Source organism: Notothenia rossii (genome assembly GCF_949606895.1).
Source record: "Notothenia rossii genome assembly, chromosome: 3".
Lineage (NCBI taxonomy): Eukaryota > Metazoa > Chordata > Actinopteri > Perciformes > Nototheniidae > Notothenia > Notothenia rossii.
The window spans coordinates 86,127,466-86,148,430 of record NC_136901.1 but is presented as its reverse complement, the minus strand read 5'-3'; the positions used below and the strand labels follow the sequence as shown (position 1 = coordinate 86,148,430).

Below are 20,965 nucleotides of genomic sequence, written 5' to 3'. Positions count from 1 at the left end.
TGCTCGGGCCCCTGTTTGTCCCGTTTCTGAGCTTTAAATCCTGTTTTAATATATGTTCTTGTCCCTTTCTTTTAAAGCCCATTATGTTTCAACGAGGCTGGACGTCGTGCACATAGTGATTTTAAAGCTGAGATGATTCATTATTGCCCACTAGGCAGAGAAGAACTTCATAACAAGATGACAGGTGCAAAACACTGATTTACTCCCAGTTTATAAAGTCCTTAAGCCTAAAAGTGTGTGTCAAAAGTTGCCTCGTTACACATCAAACACAAATAGAGCAACACCAGGATCCAATTGGACTTGTGTTTCTCGCCACTTGATACATTTAAGTGCAACATCTTTTAGCATGGGTTTTGTCTGCAACAACACTTGAGAAAAAATGATCTGCCTCTTAAGCGGTGAGAATATCGTTGTTTTTGTTGTTGTTGCTGAAAACAGCTATTTGCTGCTTTTGGAAATGGGTTTGTTGATGAGGGGCTGTGATTTTATTGTGGAGCATGCAGCTAATGCAGTGAAGTGAAAGAGGCCAACAAAGCTCAATAGAGGTGCCGATTAAGGTTTAAATAGGGTTTGGGGTAATATCATAAACATGCAGTGTTGCTATGATGGAATGCTACTATTAAAAACTATAGAAAAAAAAGCTGGAGGAGGCACTTTATTTTTCATTCCATAATGACCTTTCAACATAATTGTAATTCAAGTGGTCTCCCAGGGTAGGCAGCTTTTAGTAAAAGGCAAAAAAAAGCCAGAATACAAAGATACAGCCATCTTACTTCATACTGCTGCTCTCCTCCCTCCCCGCTCTGTTTTGAGCACCTCCCACCAAACAGATATGCGCTTCATGCAGAATCTAACGGGACAAGAACAGGCATCTGCATTCCTAGAGCAGCCAATAGGACGGTTCTCTCCTCCAAATGATCTGTGATTGGTCAACGTCTCGGGCTACATTTACTTAAAGGCCATGTAATGCATCTAACACAGGTGTTTTTTAACATGTAGTTTAGATATCACCAGAATAAAAATAAATAAAAATGTTTAAAGTTTGGTCATAATTAAATGACATATACGTTAAAAACCGATGTTGGTTCCGAAGTTTGCCGAGTACGCCCCCGATCACTCCCGAACGAGCGGTGACGTCACACGTGGCAAACATTGCCATCTGATCAAATCAGTCCAAATGGCAAGCAACGCGACAACTTCAGACAGCGACAGCGAGAGCGATCATTCAAGCTCAGATTCGGTGGGTTATCTGGATTCAGTTACAGAAGTAGAGAGTGAACCAGCTAGCCTTTCACTTCAAGGCATCTTGCCTTATCAGTACGAGCCTCCTGCCCGGCAATCGAACAACGAGGCAGAAACTTGTGAAAGAGAAGCGGATTCCGCAGCCGGCGAGACTCGAGTCAGCAATACTGAATGGTAAATTCAGTTTTATTTAATTTGACCTGCACTAAATGTCGATCTTAATTTGTCATCTGTTCCTCACACGTCCGGCAGATATTGTTTTTTTTTTAATGTTATGTACAATATTCAGGTGTAGGCTACATGTCAATGCTGTGAAAGCATGCCCACTGCAGATGAATGTGTATGCTGCAGAGAGATCTGGCAGGTGATGGAACAAATAGACAGTTTGCAACCTACTGACCAGATAGCAGAGTCCTGAATCGGGTCGGGTATCCGTGGGTGGGCCTACCCGACGGGTGACCCGCAAAAAAGGTGATTTGCGGGTGGTATTTTTTCAAACGCTTTTTTCCGGGTTCGCTTCTGGGTAAAACAAAGATGATGCGGGTCCGGTTGCGGGTGTTGCATAATAAATATATTTAAACAATAATAATTTAGTTTAATGTTTAAATCCTCAGACCTCTCCTCCGCGGGACCGAGCATAATCATAACCTCTGCAGCGCATCTATCTGCTGCTGAGCGCACCACATTCTGAATGGCTGAGGTGAAGCTCTATAGCGGAGAATACACAATTTTCAATAACTCTTCTTCAAGAGCGAAATCCAACGTCTGGGAGGCTTTTGGTGTCAACCTAGATGGAAAAAATAAACAACATCCCAGGCTTTTTGAGCCAAATATGCAACTGCGTGTGTTAATAATTGCACGTTGTCACTGCTTATATATGGGTTCGGGTCGGGTTGCGGATCTTGTGCCGGCGGGTCGGGTCGGGTTGCGGAACTAATTGGCAATATGTGCGGGTAGCGGGGCGGGTTCGGTACTGCACGTCACGGGTGCGGGGCGGGAGCGGGTCTTGAAAATCAGACCCGTGCAGGACTCTGCCAGATAGAAGACACCGACGAGAAACCAAGATGCATTATTAGCCACCCAGGCTTTAGAGAAGGCTGTCTCAGTGTTTGGACACTGAAAATAGCGTATCTTCAATACAAACAACAACACAGAGCAGTTGATGGCCCACTACACCAGTAAGTAAATATTGATTGACTCAACTGCCTATTGCAGCTTTGCTTTCATATAATACTTTTAGTCGCTACAGATATAGTACACTTTTAAAGATACCATTAAACTCTTTCAAGCAGTCAAAAACAGCTTGGCTTTTATTTTTTCTGTGTATGCAAGTTCAATGTATGCTTGGGAAAAGAAACAACTACACATGTGAGGAAATATATAAGAGGTCTATGATTCTGTCAAGCAGTCATGTATAACCTCATATTTATTTTGTACAAGTAAAATACAAATATCATGTTATAAGCCAATTTGTAACCATTGCTACATAATAGTAGGCCTACTACATAACATTTTATTTTTCTCCAAATATATTTATAATCTGTATACTTTTTTTTCATTAGGTAGTATCGATATAGCCTACAGCTTATCGACAGTTTGTACGTTGGTGCTGGGGTGTACTCGGCCCAAAAATCACAGTCCCGCTGCGTGCTGTAACCGAGATACGGAAGACTTACCCTGAACCGGGAGGCCGCTATCAGGGATTTCAATGGCCAAATCTGTAATTTGACATAAATCATGCAGCTGATCTGGTTAAAATGGTTTCACATGATGTAAATAATTTACAAAGTACATCATTTACAATATTATTTTTCCAAAGAAACATGTAAATATAACAACATTTTCCAAATCACAAGTTTGTAAGATTGTATTAATTTACTGTTTGATAAATAAAAAAGGGTTCTTTTGTTAATTTTTCACTTGTATCATTTGATCTTTATTGCAGTGTACATTAGTCTATTTTGGTATGTGCGAGCCCACAAATAATTAAAAGTGGTAAAAATAATAAAGATATTCAGACGTAATTCATTTTTGGCCTTACTTATTTCACTTCAACTTTTATATATTTCAGTCACTAGGCAAGTTCACTGTACTCTGGTGACATTTAGCTCAAGCTGGCATAACACCTGTAGTAACTTAATTCTGACCCGAGTTTTGTGCACAATCTTCCAGCACCCATGATCAATGTTTATAGCAATCAGGAAACATTCACAGCTCACAACTACACATCGCTTCCCCATCATGAATTGTTAGATAAAAAAAGTTTAGCGAGGTCCGGTTACACATATGTTGAGCGAAAAAAGCGGAAGGATACAAAACAAACAATCTAGACGAGGCTGGTGTTTGCCACGTGTGACGTCACACAGCTGGGTTAATGGCTGGCAAGCTTTTCGCTACCGGAGCGGAATAAGACGGGAAAGTGGCACACATTTCATGTTATTTGGGGGGTATTTATGGAAAGAATCATTGATGTTGATATGTCAAATGAAACAGTGGAAAGTGATGAAGCGATTTATTAACACAGAATAACATTTATTTTGGACATTACATGGACTTTAAGCTAAAAACCGAGCAGAAGTCTGTTTTTTTTCCAGATCATTTAAATTACAATATGCTGAAAGGCTACAATGGAATTATTTCCCATGAATAAATAACTTAACCTAGCTTTAATGCAGCTTTAAAAAACACATTAGGCTGATTTGTGACATATTTTTTTCCGATCGTATTCTATTATTTATAAGGAAACATAAATAAATAAATGTACTCGCATGTCTAAAACAATTTTTTTTAATGATTTTTAAGTCGGACCTCTTGCTGCCAAATCAGATATATGTACCTTTCTCTCTTGACAATTGTTGTGACTGAAGTCATTACTTACTTTAAAAATGTATTTTAAATGATATATTACTTATTATTGAGCGGACAAGTCTGAAACACAAACAAAATCATTTTCAGGCAAAAATCAATAGCTTGGCAGTTCCCCAAATCTCTCAAATGACCTCATCATTGTGTTTAAATCCATCTTTAATCTAGCTTCAGTGCATCAGACTTTTAACAGCCCATAGTCTCTCTTCCATCCTGAGCGTTCACTCTAGGCTCAGTGCATCTGTGTAGCTAACAACAGCTTTAGCCATGGGATCTGTCTGCATCTGTTGTGCTTTCTACTGCCTATAGACTGTTTGGGGATTGCTGGTTTGTTACTCTGTTTTCTGCTGCAGTGCTCTCCACCATACAGCCCCCGTCAAGAAGAGGTTCAGGTGTTGAGCAGGTGCAGTGAGAGCAGATGCGCCCCTTTACTCGTTTCACTTGGCAGGAATGACTCGTTACTCCTTGTTTACCCCGTAAATCAATGTTTGCTTGAAAGAAATACAGAGAGACTGCTATGCTGCTTCCCCAAAACATACAGTAGGAAGAAAAAGGCCTGGGGTATATACTATGTTCTATTTGTTGTTTTGTATACTGTGTTTGCTACTGTAGAAAAAAAAGGACGTATTTACTTTAAACTTATTCAAGATATGATGTATTCATCCGCTGTTTGAGAGATTCCTGGGAACATGCAGTATTAAAAACATACAATAAACCAATTAAAACATTAGTGGCAATGTGATATTAAGTTGAATTAAAAACAGAGACAAATAATTGCATATAGCTGTCATTGAAGAAAGCTTTTCCCTTTATCCTTTTATTTGTATTTTGTGCACACACTGGCAGTGAATATCTCTGAATTTCTAAGTATATGCATCCACACAGAGCATGATCTGCGTTAATTTAACAAATTATAATAAACACATTGCCAGACTCTGTTAAAGTGCACTCCTGTCAGAATGTACAACATGTTTTTGGAATCTTGTTGAGCCTTAGCCCAAGAGCCATATCAGCTCTATCAGTAGACAAACAACTCTCCAAACAACATCTATCAACTACAAATACATGTGACAGAAAATCAACATTTATTATACTGAAATATTTGCTGGGTACACAGACCTGTTCATTTTGTTGTGTTTTGCATAACCACTTTGAAGTCTTCTTCTCCGACAGTTAGGGAAATCACGCATACAAAGCATCCAACAGAAGAAAGCATCCACTTTTTGAACTTTCTGGCGTTTTTTACTGCCTGATTTAATTAGAGCAACATTAAAATAACAATCATCTGCATCTGTCGTAATCTGTCTTTGGTGTTGCTTTGCAGTATGACTTTGTGGAGCTGTTGGACGGCAGCCGGCTTATCGCCAAAGAACATCGGACTCAGAGTGAACCGGAGACGAGGGGACGGCAGGATCACCCGGTCAGCGTGCACCAAGCCGGCTTCATCCAGTACCTGGACTCAGGGGTGTGGCACCTGGCGTTTTATAATGACGGAAGAAACGCGGAAACAGTGTCCTATAACACCATCATTCAGGGTAAGAGGACACACATCTGCTGCGACGGCTGATGAGAGTGATTGGAATGATGTGTAATGACATGTTTGGAAGACTTTAATTTCCTTTAACAGCTGCGCCTGAATTCACAAACAGTTGGTGGAAATGTTGGCTTCCACTCAAACAAGCTGAGCTCTTAAAACTTTGAGCCACCTAAGAGACAGATCTAAGTTTCCATTGGAGGGTAGTGGATTATTGTGCTCAACACAACAATACGAGACACTACACTGCATTGATTCTTTCTTCCTAACAACCTCTTCAGCGTTCTGGAGTCTGTGAAATTTCCTTGTGGGTTTTGAGGTAGGAGAAACTACTAAGGTTGAGTTAACGTTTTTCTATTTCCTTTGGGGAGTTTTCCATTGATCCAACCCTACAAATATGAAGGTATCGATGTGTGAGGTCAAAATTGCCTGGGTCCAACACTGGCTCAATGAACATTCAATACAAGACAGTGCAATAACAAAAAAGTTTGCCCTCTTAACGCCGATCAAAATGAGGGCCCCCGGTCTTATGGGGGGTGCCGTTCATGAGCGATGGTCTGTTGAATGAACACAAGATCTGTCTGTAGGATATGTCAGATTAACTTCAACTCAGAGAGGATTTGAGCTGTAAACACTCAGGAGATTGCCTCCGTCCCTTGAATCAGTCATTCAAGGGGTTGAGGGGCGAGGAAGAGGCGGAAACAAAATGTGTCAAGGAAATGGAATTATTTGGTCTAATTTAAAATGTATGTGTGGCTTTTACTCAACATGGCTTGGATGGGAAGAGCCAGTCTGCAGCGTGCATGTTATGGAGGCTTAGACCTTAGTGGGACATGGACAAATAGCTGTAAATGTATGCCATGCCTCGATACAGCTACCGCAGATAAGAGATGCTTAAAAAGCCTAGATTCATGCAGGGGATAAAGAAAAAAACAAAACGTTAGTATCTCGGTGGTCTCGCTGTATTCTTGAACAGTTTCAGTTGTCAAATGTTATTTAAACAGGAATTTGAGATTTGCTATAATTCGAAAATCCGGTGAGTTATTAATAGTTAGACTTTCTCGCCCACAGAGTCTGTCACGGAGTGCACACACAACTGCTACGGGAACGGAGAGTGTGTGGCGGGATCATGCCACTGCTTCCCAGGATTCATTGGGCCGTACTGTTCCAGAGGTAATAATTATCTCATATATTTTTTCTTACTCTGTCCACCCGGCCCATTATTCAAAGGGTCAGTTTCCCCTGAGTTAAAAAAATATAGATTTTTCTTTGTGTAGATTGCTTTGGTTTTATTTTCCCATCTTTATAACATAAGGTGGAAAATTGTTTGTTGAGCTCAAAGCGATCAGAAGCAAAAGCACGGCATGTGGAGTCTCACATGGTGCAGCTAGATCGATATATTGATTAATATTAACTGAGCAGCTGTATGATATTGGTATATATGTCAGTGGGTATGTTACAAGAAACGTCAATAAAGACATATGTTTGAGATCATTAAGAAACACTCTCTCCATTACCTAATTTGTCACTGACAAGGTTCTTTTTAAATTCTCTAATCGGCTTTTAAAAATCAGCTGAGCATTTGTTACTCCACCTAATCCACATACTGTAACAGGCTTTTTACATTGAAAACTACACAAAAAAAAAACATGCTCCCAATGAAAATGATTAAAAACTCATTTTTTTGCATCTACTGAACACGAAAAGATTCCCTTCAAATCCACTCTATTTGACATGCGCCCCAAATCTCAGAGAAAGATATGTCAAAATATGGCAATAGAAAGCCTTCTTCATGTGTACGTGTCTGAGTTCATCGATATTTGGATCACCTTTTTACTTTCTTTGCCAGAGTTTTATGAGAAGATCTTACCATTTCTTGCGCCTTGTGTCTTGCTGTTATGTGTGATATGTGACCAGTAACTTCCTGGGTTTTTGCTGGTTGCCTAGCAACTGGTCCCATACAAGAAATAGTCAAACACATAAATATAATAAGTCAATAAGCGAGCTTTACAGGTGCTGTGAGGCAGATTTTGTTTCCTTTGGATGAAGCCAGGCAAGCGCTGATTCTCCTTATTTCAAATGCTGTTTCGAAGCATCTGGCTCCTGCTTCATTATTACCATCCTGACTTTTAGAAAAAAAAATAAAGTAGCTATTATGAAATATATAAACAAAGTACACATTAGATATACAAATAAAGGCAAATAAGTACTTACTGTAACCTTGGAAAAAGTAGCACCATTTATATGAACTGAACTTAAGTACATGATTACATCCAACTGCACCTTATATTCTACCTCATACGATTGCTTATAGAACACATATTTATTTCTAGTTTTGTAATGATCAACTGCACTGATAAATACATATACATGTGCAATAACTTACTTATTGACTTGTTTACATTTGTTCTTGTATTTGTATGGTAATGTTATATTGTTTTGTAAGCGTATACTGTTAAATGTATCATAGGTCTAATTTATAGTCACTTTATATATGATATATTAAAAGTTTAAGCTTGTATTCTCAAAATGATACTTACACTGTCTGTTATGTGTGATTGCACCATCGTGAATGCTTGGAATTTCGCTGTACTCTATGTAGTGACAATAAAGGAATCTAATCTAATACACCACAACCCCTGATATTGTATGAGATTAATTCCTTTGTTTCCCCAGCCGCCTGTCCGGTGCTGTGCAGCGGTAACGGTCAGTACACCAGGGGGCGCTGCCAGTGCTACAGCGGGTGGAAAGGCACTGAGTGTGATGTTCCTGCCTCCCAGTGTATCGATCCTCAATGCGGGGGACACGGATTGTGTGTGTCGGGCAACTGTGTGTGCAACAGCGGCCACAAAGGACCCAACTGTGAACAAGGTAAATGGGGAAAGAAATCCTTTTCCGTTTGGATGGGAAGCAGCAACAATTTTCTGTAAGAAGTTCCGGGGGGATTGACACAGTCCATTGGTGAAACAATCGAGTGTTTTCAACTCCACTGAGCAGATAATGCTTGGGATGTTGTTATTGATACCGTGTGTATAAATTAACTCCCTCTTAGTTTTTAGACCGCGTGAGGTTACCAGCTGGAACAGATTGTGAAGGGCCCATTGATGCAGTCACCTATTGGAATGCTCCTCAGATGAAGGAACCTGTAAAAATCAATCATTCAATAGCACCTGTTCCCCCCGTTTATTGAGAAAGAGCTTTGTCTTCTTTCTTGTCAACCTTTTCAACCTCCCCCTTCCCTTCGGTGCATTTAACTGTATTGATCCCCATGCAAACAAAAGACAATTATCTGCTCAGATTTACATGTGCGCCTCATTGACCTTGCACGTAAAAAGCTATTGAGTGAACTAAATGAGTATATTGTGTTTTCCTTTGAAGTGAAGCATTATGGGAAGGAAACGTAGATGGGAGATTGTGGCATTTGTACTTCCAGGCTTGCTTGTAATGGCTCCGGTGTGATGAATTGGTTAAGGTAAATAATCAATACCAGTGTCCAAGGAGGTGTTGAAATCCACAGAGAAATCAGCTCCAGAGGAAGCACAATGTTGCTGTTGTAAATTATCCCTATGGGTTGATTATGTTGGTCATAATTGCCAATTATTAACTTAGATCAGCGAGTTGATCTGCAAATTGTTAATAGTAATTGATTACATTGGTCTAGACGCTAATTGTGCCCCTTCTCCTAGGGCCTATAATGGAGCATAATTATGCTGTCAGTATATTGGAAGTACCCTATAATATAGAAGAGCTTGTAGAACATAGGGTGGAAAAACGAAACCAGCCACAACTAAACACAGCAGCATGTTCAGCTGTGGCTTAACAGAAGTCATCTGGCACTGGAGCACTTCCACTCTGACAAAAATGATGTTGGCTTGTAGCAGAGTGAAATTGGCCGGGGTAAATAAGTAGGTTTGATATCCTTTCTGGAAGTGGTAAACTAAAAATATTCTGTCCTCTCCACGGCCCTCAGTTGACTGTGTGGACCCGATTTGTTCCGGTCACGGAGCCTGTCATCACAGTGAGTGCCACTGTAACCCGGGCTGGGGTGGCATCAGCTGTGAGATCTTGAAGAGCACTTGTCCAGAGCAGTGCTCCAGTCACGGCACCTTCAACACCGACTCGGGGACCTGCGTCTGCGAGACCAACTGGACGGGGGCCGACTGCTCAATAGGTCAGAAAATATTGCACTTCATTTCAGAATCAGAATCAGAAACAGGCTTATTACCAGGTAGGTTTACACGTACCAGGAATTTGACTTGGTGTCTTGCATAAAAACAAGAGTTAAAAAAACAGGTAGAGAACGAGAAAAATATTTAAACTAATACAAAATATAGTCAAATATAACAGTATTTACATTGCAATGGAATAAGAAGGAATAAAATATGGAATAAAAATCGGCAGTATTAATTTACAACATATGATTGTACATTGTGTGCATTCATGTAATGCATTTCGTCACCTAAAGCTATTTGGTGTGTTATTTTAATGTGTCTTACTGTGAGTGTGCAACTAAAGATTGTTTTTAATTATTGATCAATCTGCAATTAATTTCCCTAATTCATATTCGGCCCTATTAAATGTCAAAATAGTGAGGAAATGCCCATAGCCAGAGTTGACATGTTGTTCCAAACTCAAATATATGAAATTGGCACTCGCATGAGATAAAGACAAGACACAAACTAGATCATATTTTCCTTTTTAATTACAGCAAATAATCAAATGATTAATTGATTAAGCAACAACAGTTTCCATTTTTAATATCGGGGTCTATTCTGTGTCAAAGTAGTGTTAAAACACCCATTACACTTCTAAACGACAAGTTAACATCTTGATAGCTTGTCAGAGTAATTAACAATCATATATGAGAAAGAGAAGCAACCAACAAGATAACATAACAAAAATGCTCAAATGATTAATCCATTATTAGCCACTCATTTAAAGGTGGGGTAGGTCATTTTGGAAAAACCAGCTCGAGTGCGCTAGAATTTGAAAATACACAACGGGAAAAAATCTGCCACTTCCTTACAGAGCCCCTCCTCCAACACACACGAACGCGCACATGACCAATGAGGGCACGAGATAAGTTTGTGCACAGATGGAAGGCTGACAGGCAGGTAGGCCATCCAGTTATTTTAGCCGGGCCGGCTCAGATGATTGGTCGTGCTTTTTACAGCACCACGGCTTCCACAGATGACGTTTTTTGTGTATTTATTGTCCAAGCATTTAATATATTCATTGCTATCGAGATGTTAAGAGCATTCCATGGAATATAGCAAAAAGTATTTCTGAAATAAATGACATACCCCACCTTTAACTTTTTAATAATTGGCACTATGAAATGTCAGTTTGTGAAAAAGGCCAGGTACACTTTCCTAAAGCCCGAGCTGAAACCTTTAAAATATGTTGTTTCCTCAAACTCAAATATAAATGTAACAATCACAAAAAACAACAACCTAGATACATTTTTGCTTTTACATTTACAAAGTTCTCAAATGATTAATCCTTCATACTGTATAAAAGTACGGCTTTAGTTCTTTAAAGAAATTCAATGACAATCTCTGGCTTTTTGCGAACATTTTCCTTTTGAAGTCAAAGTCTACAAAATGGCTTCAAACGAATGAAATGGCATATTAATCTACTTGAATTGTATCCATTCATTCAGTTATTGATACCATTAGAGCAGTGCTACTTACAAATCCTTGCAAACAGTGCGGCCTTTTTGTTTAACGCTGTAGTGGTTCTTTTTACTGTTTCTCTAACAATTAATTGGCACCAAATTCTTTGTGTAAAGAAACCTTGCTGAGCACAGCCGCTGCAGACGCCATGTGTCCACAACAGCAGATGTACTGTATGAGCCTTTATTAAAAAAGCAGTAGGTTGGAATTAAATATCTAGCTTATACAGTACATTGTGGGTGCACTGTTTAACGCTTTGGGTATAATTAATCAGCTTTGGAATCTTAAAATCTGTAAATATGAGGGGGAAAATGTGATTTATGTTTTAATTTTGAATGTTTTTTTAGTTAATTAATCATTTTTTGCATTTGAAATATGATTTAGTGAACATCAGAGAGCAATTTATTTCTCCAAATGAATATGTCACCTTTTGAAATGAAACTCTTTAAATGAAATACAGTCAAATCGGTCTGTTTCAGCTTCCCCCTCATATTGTAGGTACACATGCAGGAAACAACATTATTAATTGAAAAGTCGTGGTTGGCTCCGAAGATGATGAATGGGAGCCTCATGATGTATGCACACATGCTACGGTACTGTCAGTGCTGTGTTTTATGAGCTCTGGGTACATCTCTCCTATATCACCTTCAATAAAGTTTAACTTTGGTGTGATGGCACGAAATGAAAGGAAGTGTACTGTGAACATTTTCTCTAATTACTAAAAGCTTCAATACATTGATGAATCCTGTGAAAGCAACAGCTTCAAATGTGTTTTGCACAAACACCCTGAAATGCCTCCAACATCTCTGTTGTTCTCCGAGCAGGAGTTTGAAAATAACCTGCCTTTACTACAGATAACAAACCCATATTAAAGTCTTTCATGGGTATGAGGAGACAGATGTTGAATTGTGATAGCCAGAAGTCACTCATGCTTGGAAAGTGTTGAATAAAAGAAACTATATTTACAGTTATTTATGTAACACTGGTAAACAGGTAATCTGCATAAATCATGAAACGTAATAACTGATATTTATTATCAAACAATGTGCAAATCGTTAAAGTTGTTGATCTACTGGAATTTTGAACCTGAATAAATCGGCTTAATTGTGTTTTGGGCTAAATAAATCTGTGGTTGAGATCACACCTTTATAGTTTGGTAATCAACACTTGTAGCACGTGTTGGTTTTGGAACAGAGCATATGCTGACAACAAAGCTTTGTTTCCACACGTTTCTCTTGTGAGACCCAGCATATGGTCTCTTTGGAAATTCAGCACAAATGTGTGTTGTTACAGAAAAGACTTATAGATTTGTTCAGAAGTTTTGCCAGTGTGTTTTATAGCAGCTTCAGGTTTGTTAGAGTAGATGAGACTATCGTATATTCCCATCTGCTCGCGGCAAAGCTTCTTCATTTGTTATCAGCTCGGTATTCAGAGCGTTTGGCTTTCGACACACAAGGTGACATGTTAGTTAGGCTGGCCCCTCCTATCTGTTATCTGCGTGTGGGCCTCAGGTGATTTATGGGCTGTTTCCTCCATCAGAATAGACTTATCCTCTGTGTGCTCAACCCAGAAAGAGACACACAATGGCCCCGGCGAGTCAAACAATTAAAAGCAGAATGTATTTATTCTGATTGAAATGCAATTGCAGATGAATTCCTAAGGAGGCTGGGTGGTGTGTTTGAGATGATAGATGTGTGTGCAGCCCTTTTGACGCAGCATGCAGCCTCTTTTGTCGGTGCCCAAGAAGAAAGAATGATTGTTTTGGTGAACAGGGAATTTTTTTCTTTTCTTTTCGAGTCTTGCTTTATTCACTTTTTTAAAGAGAATTCACTTGTTATTCTGTTTGAAGATTAAAACATTCCACACACAACCCTTTCACTCAGCAAGATGTCTCTGGCTTGTCAATACAAGAAGTGTCTGAACTGGTGCGGTCCAAAAACCCACGTTTTTACCCACCTGGGTGGGAGGAGAATTCCTTCTTAATTAATGCTGCGGTGCTTCTTCAATTAAATAAACTTTAATTAACAAGCGAGTAGCATGAATCGACCGCCCACAACCCCTATCCAGCTGGAGTCAGGGGCATGTTAAAGGCAGATAAACACTTTTGGACTAATGAAAAATTGATTGCATAGATTCTATGGGAAGGAGGTATCCCTTTGGAATCAAATGACTCCCCTCCAGAGGCGTGCTTAATATTCTACAGTGTCGGCTTGACTTAATCAGAACCATCCAAGGTCTCTCAATCGAAGAAAAACTCCATTCAGAGAGCTGGAAACTGACTGCTCAAAGAGCTTCACTAAAGGGTCCGTGTGGGTAAAGCAGAGGGGGTGAATTCGTAGATTAGTAAAATAGTAGATGTTTTATCCATGGCTTGTAACATTTTGGACTGCAGAATTATGCCTCTAGGCTTAGTTGCTTTACCTGCAAGCAGTTTTCTTTAAAAGTCACAAACTGTTTGGTTATGGGTATATTTAAATATCCTGAAGAATCTAGTCTCTGTGAGGACACACTTGAGCTACTTTCCTCCAGCACACTGTTGTCACGCCGGAAAGCTCTCCTGCTCAAAAGCTTTGATAGAAACTCTTCGTTCCAGTAAATGAACATCTCTTATTCTCTCACAAGAGCAGCCACAGCTTGTTGAGCGTTAGCTTTAGCCGGGTGCGGGCTGATTTACTTACCGCCCGTGGATTCGATCATTTGAATTCTACTTCTCTGAAGATAACACAGATTCATAACAGATGCTCTGCTGTTTCCAATGCTCCAACTTGAAGAAATCATGTTGATCTAACATCTCTCAGAGTCCAGACATAAGATTCTGCTTAAATCCATAACCATCGCCTCGGGCTGCCAAGACAACATGCAAATGAGCTACCAGAAAATGTAAAAACCTGAAAAGTGGTTGTTTTGGAAGTGTCTAGAAGCACAAAGTAATTGCTGTGCTTTACTTTATTTTTGCTCTGACTTCAGACTTTTTGAAGCGATGAGGGATGTTATTTGTGCACTGCGGAGAGAAAGGAAATTGGTGGAATATTTTAAAAAGATGCTTCAAAGTGGCTACAGGAATAACAATGACTATTATAACCTGTGTTGTTCTTTCATGGGCTTGAAAAACAAAAATGTTTCTCAAGCGACACTGAAATATTGTGTGACTGACAAGCTTTGATGTCATTTCATTTGGGTGAAAAGCTGTGGTTGCACTGATTTGACCCATTGGTTGATAGGTTTATTAAAGTCGAGAGCTTGTTGCTGATATTTTAAATAAGCAAACTGAATCACCCATCTGCCTTCACATTGGACACACGCCCACACACCTGTTTCTTTTTGCTCTTCTGTTTAAAGTTTCATCTTTTCAAAATGCATTTCCACCATGCACTCATTACATTTCAATTACTTTAATGCAAGCTGAGGGTACTGTGTTGCTGTATTGTATTGTAGAGAATGCTTTTTTTGAGAATTGGAGAGATTTTATTATAGCTGGAATCCATAAAAGTAATAACTCAAGATTAATTTTTTCAAGTAGGATTTATCTTCTTCTTTCTTTTAATCATTCTCATCTATATGTTATGTAGTTCTGCAAAGTCGCAGCCACGTAGGAGTTCATTGGGTATTCAGTTTAAATTCTCTGAATAGTTCCACACATTTTAAAGTAAATTGAGATGATAAATCAGGAGGAAGAATTAACATTTTGCCTATATGAAATAATTATTTTAAAATGCAAATGTATAGATTGCAGTCATTAAGCCTCTTCAGATGATCTATTATCAATGGAGCTTTCTTTTTTGAATATATATATATGATATACATATACGTATATATTTGCCTTCACAATTTCAGGACTTTCTATAACACATATTTCAAGTAGAGCGTTAAAAATGTCTCTTGTTTACAGTAAAAACGTTGCTTTTCATCAATTTTCAGTCTTGGCAGATTCATCTCCACAGAATACTAAAACACACCAGCAGAAAATCTAAAAAAGGTCTCTTTCACAGAACAGAAGCGACATGACTGTGGCTTTTTTCTTTTTGCGACAGAAGTGTGTGTGGTGGACTGTGGTCCTCGCGGCCTGTGCATCAGCGGTGTGTGTCACTGCGAGGAGGGCTGGACAGGACCAGAGTGTGAGCAGAGGGACTGTCACCCACGCTGCATCGACCACGGAGTCTGCCGAGAGGGCAAGTGTGACTGCCATCAGGGCTGGACGGGTGAACATTGCACCATCGGTGAGACACGCTGACACATGCGCCACCATACACCTACACACACTTGACAGAAGGGCACGAACTACAGAGGAAACTCATTTATGGACAGGCTTAAAAGGGCAACTTTGGAGTTTGAATGTCAGTGTTTAGAGTGCAGTTTCAAGCATCTGTTGGAAAGACACGGATCATGACACGCTTCTGTTGCTGCCCACCTACTCCCAACAAGTGCCTCTGCATGGAAAACCAGTAAAGTACTTTGTAGTGTCGGTTTTTTACTGCTTAGAGGTAAACCGCCGGGTTTTAAGATCACTGAAAACATTGTGGAACAAGATCTTCATAATTTGATTTGCCTTTTTTTTATTAACACCACAGTCATTGGTGGAGATAACAAAACATTTAATCAAACATTATAGTCAAATACAATGGGGAAGTAAAATTTACATTGTACTTCATACTCCGCGAGAGTTCATATGGAAAGATTAGTTAGCATCTAATCAGAAGTGCAAAAGAAGCAGTAAGGTGAATTTGAATGGATAGGCATAATGTATGACAGATATACAGTACATACAGGATGAACATATTAATGGGTATAAACACTATGAACAGTAATATCAATATTGACCACACTTTAGAGGTATATATAACACTGACACTAAATGACACACTACAGACCTATTTTTAGTATTGACATTTTTTTAAAATCATATTTTGCTTTTTTGTTAACATTCCTTTTGATACATCACTTTTACAGCTGAAGAATTTATATGTATATTGTGGTTTTGCTTTTTAAAATTATTCGCAATGATTAGCTTTTCTTAACAATTCCATTTTTGTACAAGAAAATGTCAGTCTCTGCTTGTTGAAGCCTCATTACCTGTTCTCCTGCCAGCTATTCTTAGCCAGCTAACACCAGACCTTATGGCAGGTGTAAAGGTTTGAATGAATTGGGTACGAGTCCAACCAGTTTTCAATTGTGGCCATTTATTTCGATCAATTTTCATTGAATTCATATCAAAATGGAGGATATCTAATCTTGATGTAAGCTGTTAACCATCTCTCCCTCTAACAGGAAATGTGACACATCATTGCTTTCGGCCAGCTTTTCCTCTCTCTTTTCAAAATCTCCTTTTTTTTTCCTCATCAACTTTGTAATTTTTCCATCGACCATTTAGATATTCCACCTTTTAGACTTTGAAGTGATGCTCCTGTATTAGTGAGTCAAGGGCAGGTATGTAGGGAGCTGAAAAGCCGTTGCTAGGCCTCTTTGGAATATCATTTTTTTCTGAAATGGCGGTGCTTCACCTGGCATTAGTGAGGATAATGAGTTCTGAGATGTCACTTTCCATTGACCTTTAACTCAAACTTCCTTGACACCTTACCCCCTGTCAAAGGTCCTGTAGTTAAACCCTGACACGCCGCGTCAAACAGCATTCCCCCAAGTGTCATCTCCAACCTCTCAATGACGACACACTCTCAGTTAAACAGAGATCCGGCACTCCAAACTATTGAACCCTAATTATGTATTTACAAGTTCTCTCATCAGCAATCCCCGGTCCACAGCGCGGATCCAGCTCTGAGGGGGAGAGGGGAGGCGGAGAGGGAGTTGTTGGAGAGGTCACATTCCTGATCGTATTAATCTTCCCCTCCTCAGGGCTGATTCGGCCCCATCCATTTTCTCTTTCTTTTCCTTCTGTGTAAGGCTCCTGCAAGGAAAGTAACTTTGCTTTGGCTTCAGTGGAGATGAATAGGCCGTGCGTTACCTTTTCTTTAAGGAGGCGCGAGCTTATTTTGTCTTTCAAACCCTGAATAACTGCCATTTGCACAAAGCACCTTTTAATCACATTACATGGACAGAGCCTGAATAGAGGACTTCCTCTACCATTCTTTTGTCACCAGCATCTAGATCCTATTCTATATGCAAGGCTTAACCCCATTGTCTCCGCTTTCTCAGCACTACACTTTACCACTAAGGTGTTTTTTGATTCGTCTTAGTGTACTGCTGGCTCATTGCCGTGCAGTTGTTGAAATCACCCGAGTGGAGATGAAGGCAACATTGAAATACATTTTTAAAACATTTTTTTTTTATCATGCTGCTGCTTCATGATGCGTTCAGAATGGACTTAGACGACATAACTCCTGACAAGCAGACAGTAAAATGTTGTGAAGATAAAAACGAAATAATACTGTATAGTCTGAAAAAAACAAAGAGTGTTTTAACAACCAGATATCAAGAGGAATCCAGTGTTCTTCTTTGTGTTGGCCTGTCTTGTTTTGGCAAAGACAATCAGATGGAGAGCACAATGAATATTTCGCAAAGCATAAGAAGCTGAATTCATTTATGCTGCTTCCTATGAACAGAAATCGCCATCGAAGACTCTTTTACAGACAACTTTGAACATGGAACATATACAGTCCTGATTGACTTGCTGTTTTAATTAACATCTGAACATACTGCTGTTCCTTCCCGTACTGCAGGTTCTGTCTCATGTATCCCTCTATAAAACTCCTTCAAATGTTCCTACATGTTTTTATATTTGCATTTCTTTGCCTAACTCCCACTTATATCCATTCTCTTTTCTATTTTGTCTGTATGCCTGTCTGCCTACCTCTCTATCTCTATCCAACTCCCTCTTGGCTTACATGTATAGCCCTGGATTCCAGAGTATCAGGTAAAACACTTTTTCACTTTGCTTGAGAATTATACTCTAAATGCAATCTTTTTTTTTCTTCAAATCCAGAACACCTTTATGACGCTTAAAAAAAAGTAAACTCTGTAAAAAAAAAAAGGGGTGAGCTCGCAGCTTTCCAGTCATATCCTGTCACTCATGCTTAGTAATAGCTATTCAGCTCAATCTCCATAACCACTATGATTACCATACACAGTGGAGAGATTGAAATTAGAGCAGAAACTAAAAACGAAAGCCAACTATAATCTTCGGGAGAACTAGCTGCAAAGCTTCTTTCCCAAGTATTTCAAACGAGTTGGCAGGTACATCAGCTTTATGCCAGCAAGCGTTCTCACTTTGTGCTCGCCTGCAAGTTAACATAAGGAAATGTGTTTGTCAGTCTTAGCTCTCTGCCACCAAAGAGATAAGTAATTTTTCTTTTCCAAATGTTTCCTTTTCCTCGATTGTGTAATAGGACCAGTGAAGATAGGATATAAAGGTAAATTGAACCACTATCCCCCCAAGGGAGATTGTCACAAACAATCCCTCCCTGCTCTTTGTCTTCCTAGCACGGCGTTTATACACCTGTTCTTTGTCCGAGTCGATCATAATGTTCCTGCTGTGATCCTGCTCGCCCAATATGTTTCCTCATTTCCTGTCCGTCTTAACCAGTCTCACACAGACTCCACGGTCCCTGCTCCCCCCCCCCCCCACCCCTCTGTCTTAATTCCCTGTGTCTGCCAGATTAAACGCCCCGAACTGGTGTGGTTTAGTCATGTTTCGGCTCCCTGTCTTCACCATCCACTAGAAGGAATGCGATCTGGCAGCAAGTGCTCTGTTTTCTAAAAATGTAGAAACTCTAGATCCTCCCCCTTCTTCCCACACTTCTTCCCCTTCCTATTTACATATATACTTCCTCTTCCCTTTGATGTTGCCCGTTACTTCACATGAGTGTTTCTAACATCAGCAATAGCTTATTTCTTCGTAAATAATTTTCCGGCCAAGGAAGTTCCTAGACACTCGCTGGTTTTCAGCCTCTTAAATGGGATTTGTGCAACTTTGAACTCTCTAAGCGAACTCAAAAATTGCCCTCGATTTTGAAAATCACACTATGAGAATTCACGCAACCCGAAAACAACTCATAGAGAAATATGCAAACATGGATTAAAGACAACATATAAACCCTCCAATTACCACGGATTTGACTCAACATGAATTCACAGTGTATCCCATTGGCCTTTTTAACTCTAAGTAAACAGCTCAGCATGTGTCCTCTTCTTTTATCCAATATTTTCTCAGAGTTCTACATGCTCCATAAACTCATGTGAAACAACTGTAACTCCTCACACCCTCCCCCACATCCCAAGTCCTGTCAGAGGTGTATTGTTCTGTATGTTCACTCAAATACTGTCTTTTATCATTTGTGTCCCTCCTCTGCCCACTGTCCACTCTCAATGCCCCCCCCTCGCTCTTGTCTTTCCCTTCCCCTTCTCCTCCTGATTTCCTTGTTCTGACTTGCTCTGCTGTTTGACACGTACATGATGTGTTGACAGACGGCTGCCCCGGGCTGTGCAACAACAACGGGAGGTGCGTCCTGGATCAGAACGTCTGGCACTGCATCTGCCAGTCAGGGTGGCGCGGGTTGGGATGCGATGTCGCCACGGAAACGCTCTGCTCAGATGGCAAGGATAACGAGGGAGGTAGGAAGAATTATAAAAGCCTCGTACAAATAGTCTTTTAGCTTTAGAAAAAAAACGCTCTGTAACTCTTATTGTGCAAGACAGAAAATTGGCTTTGATGCGACTCCTCTGTGACAGTGCAAACAAACACAACAAATCAATCATACATAAAACATCACTGGAAAGAATATGCAAATGCTGTAGCCGAGCAGATTGTTAAACAGCACGGTTTAAAATATACAGTAGATCAATTATAAAGAGTACTTTTGAGTATATATCAATTCTCTGGGGCTGCATGTCAAACAAAGTGCTGATAAACACACACATAACTTTTGAGGTGACACACTTTGAAATACTTCAAACTTTCGTGTCAGGATCTCACTTTAATGAACTCAAGCTCACGTACTGTAAGAAGGCATCTGTGTGCACTAGAGCTCAACACAGTTATGGCACGTTTCCGGATGCATCCAGGTCAACCAAGCGTTCCCCTCCTCGTATTGACCGTCCATCTTGTTTTCCAGATGGACTTGTCGACTGCATGGATCCAGACTGCTGCACTCAGGTCTCGTGCCAGGGTCAGACGTACTGTCGCGGATCACCTGACCCCGCTGCCATCGCCGGCCAGAGCCAGAGTTCAGCCACCCAGCCCACATCCAAGGGCTTCTACGACCGCGTCAGCTTTTTGATTGGCCCCAGCGGCAGTCACGTGATACCCTGGGATAACCCGTTCAACAGCAGGTAGGCGGCTTAATGTGGCTACTTCATTATTTGCATCACGTTGGCTGTTTGCTGTCTCATTACCAGTCGGGAGACACGCGTGTCTGGGAAGCCACTCCAAAACGTCAAAGGACATCACATCTCATTGTCTTTGCAGTCACAGTGACAAGTGTGTTTACAGTGGTGTCGCTGCCACACATGTTTATGTCTTTCAGCAGTCAAGATTAAAAAACTCAAGAGTGATCTGGATCCTCGCTAAAAACAACACTCGATAATCTTTCTTTTTGTTTCCAAATTGGAAAGGAAACCGTTTTCCCTGCACATTTATGAAGATCCTTTATCAGTAACCCATTTTTTTTTTTTATCATGAATGTGCTGCCCATTTTAGAGT

The 20,965-nt window shown here is 40.0% G+C and overlaps 1 protein-coding gene across 12 annotated transcripts in view; it reads left to right on the top strand.

The window, feature by feature from the left end:
• Nucleotides 1–20,965, top strand: part of LOC307030967 (teneurin-3) — a 202,704-nt gene that overhangs the window by 138,313 nt on the left and 43,426 nt on the right. For 7 of the 12 annotated variants that reach the window (XM_079667615.1, XM_079667619.1, XM_079667617.1 and 4 more), the window contains 9 exons: nt 5,432–5,642; nt 6,713–6,814; nt 8,318–8,512; nt 9,612–9,812; nt 15,348–15,533; nt 18,161–18,181; nt 18,654–18,677; nt 19,732–19,878; nt 20,379–20,595. In XM_079667615.1, the coding sequence (XP_079523741.1) occupies nt 5,432–5,642; nt 6,713–6,814; nt 8,318–8,512; nt 9,612–9,812; nt 15,348–15,533; nt 18,161–18,181; nt 18,654–18,677; nt 19,732–19,878; nt 20,379–20,595 (1,304 nt within the window). The remainder of the gene's footprint in view (nt 1–5,431; nt 5,643–6,712; nt 6,815–8,317; nt 8,513–9,611; nt 9,813–15,347; nt 15,534–18,160; nt 18,182–18,653; nt 18,678–19,731; nt 19,879–20,378; nt 20,596–20,965) is intronic. The other 5 variants (XM_079667623.1, XM_079667622.1, XM_079667621.1 and 2 more) reach the window with 2 other exon arrangements.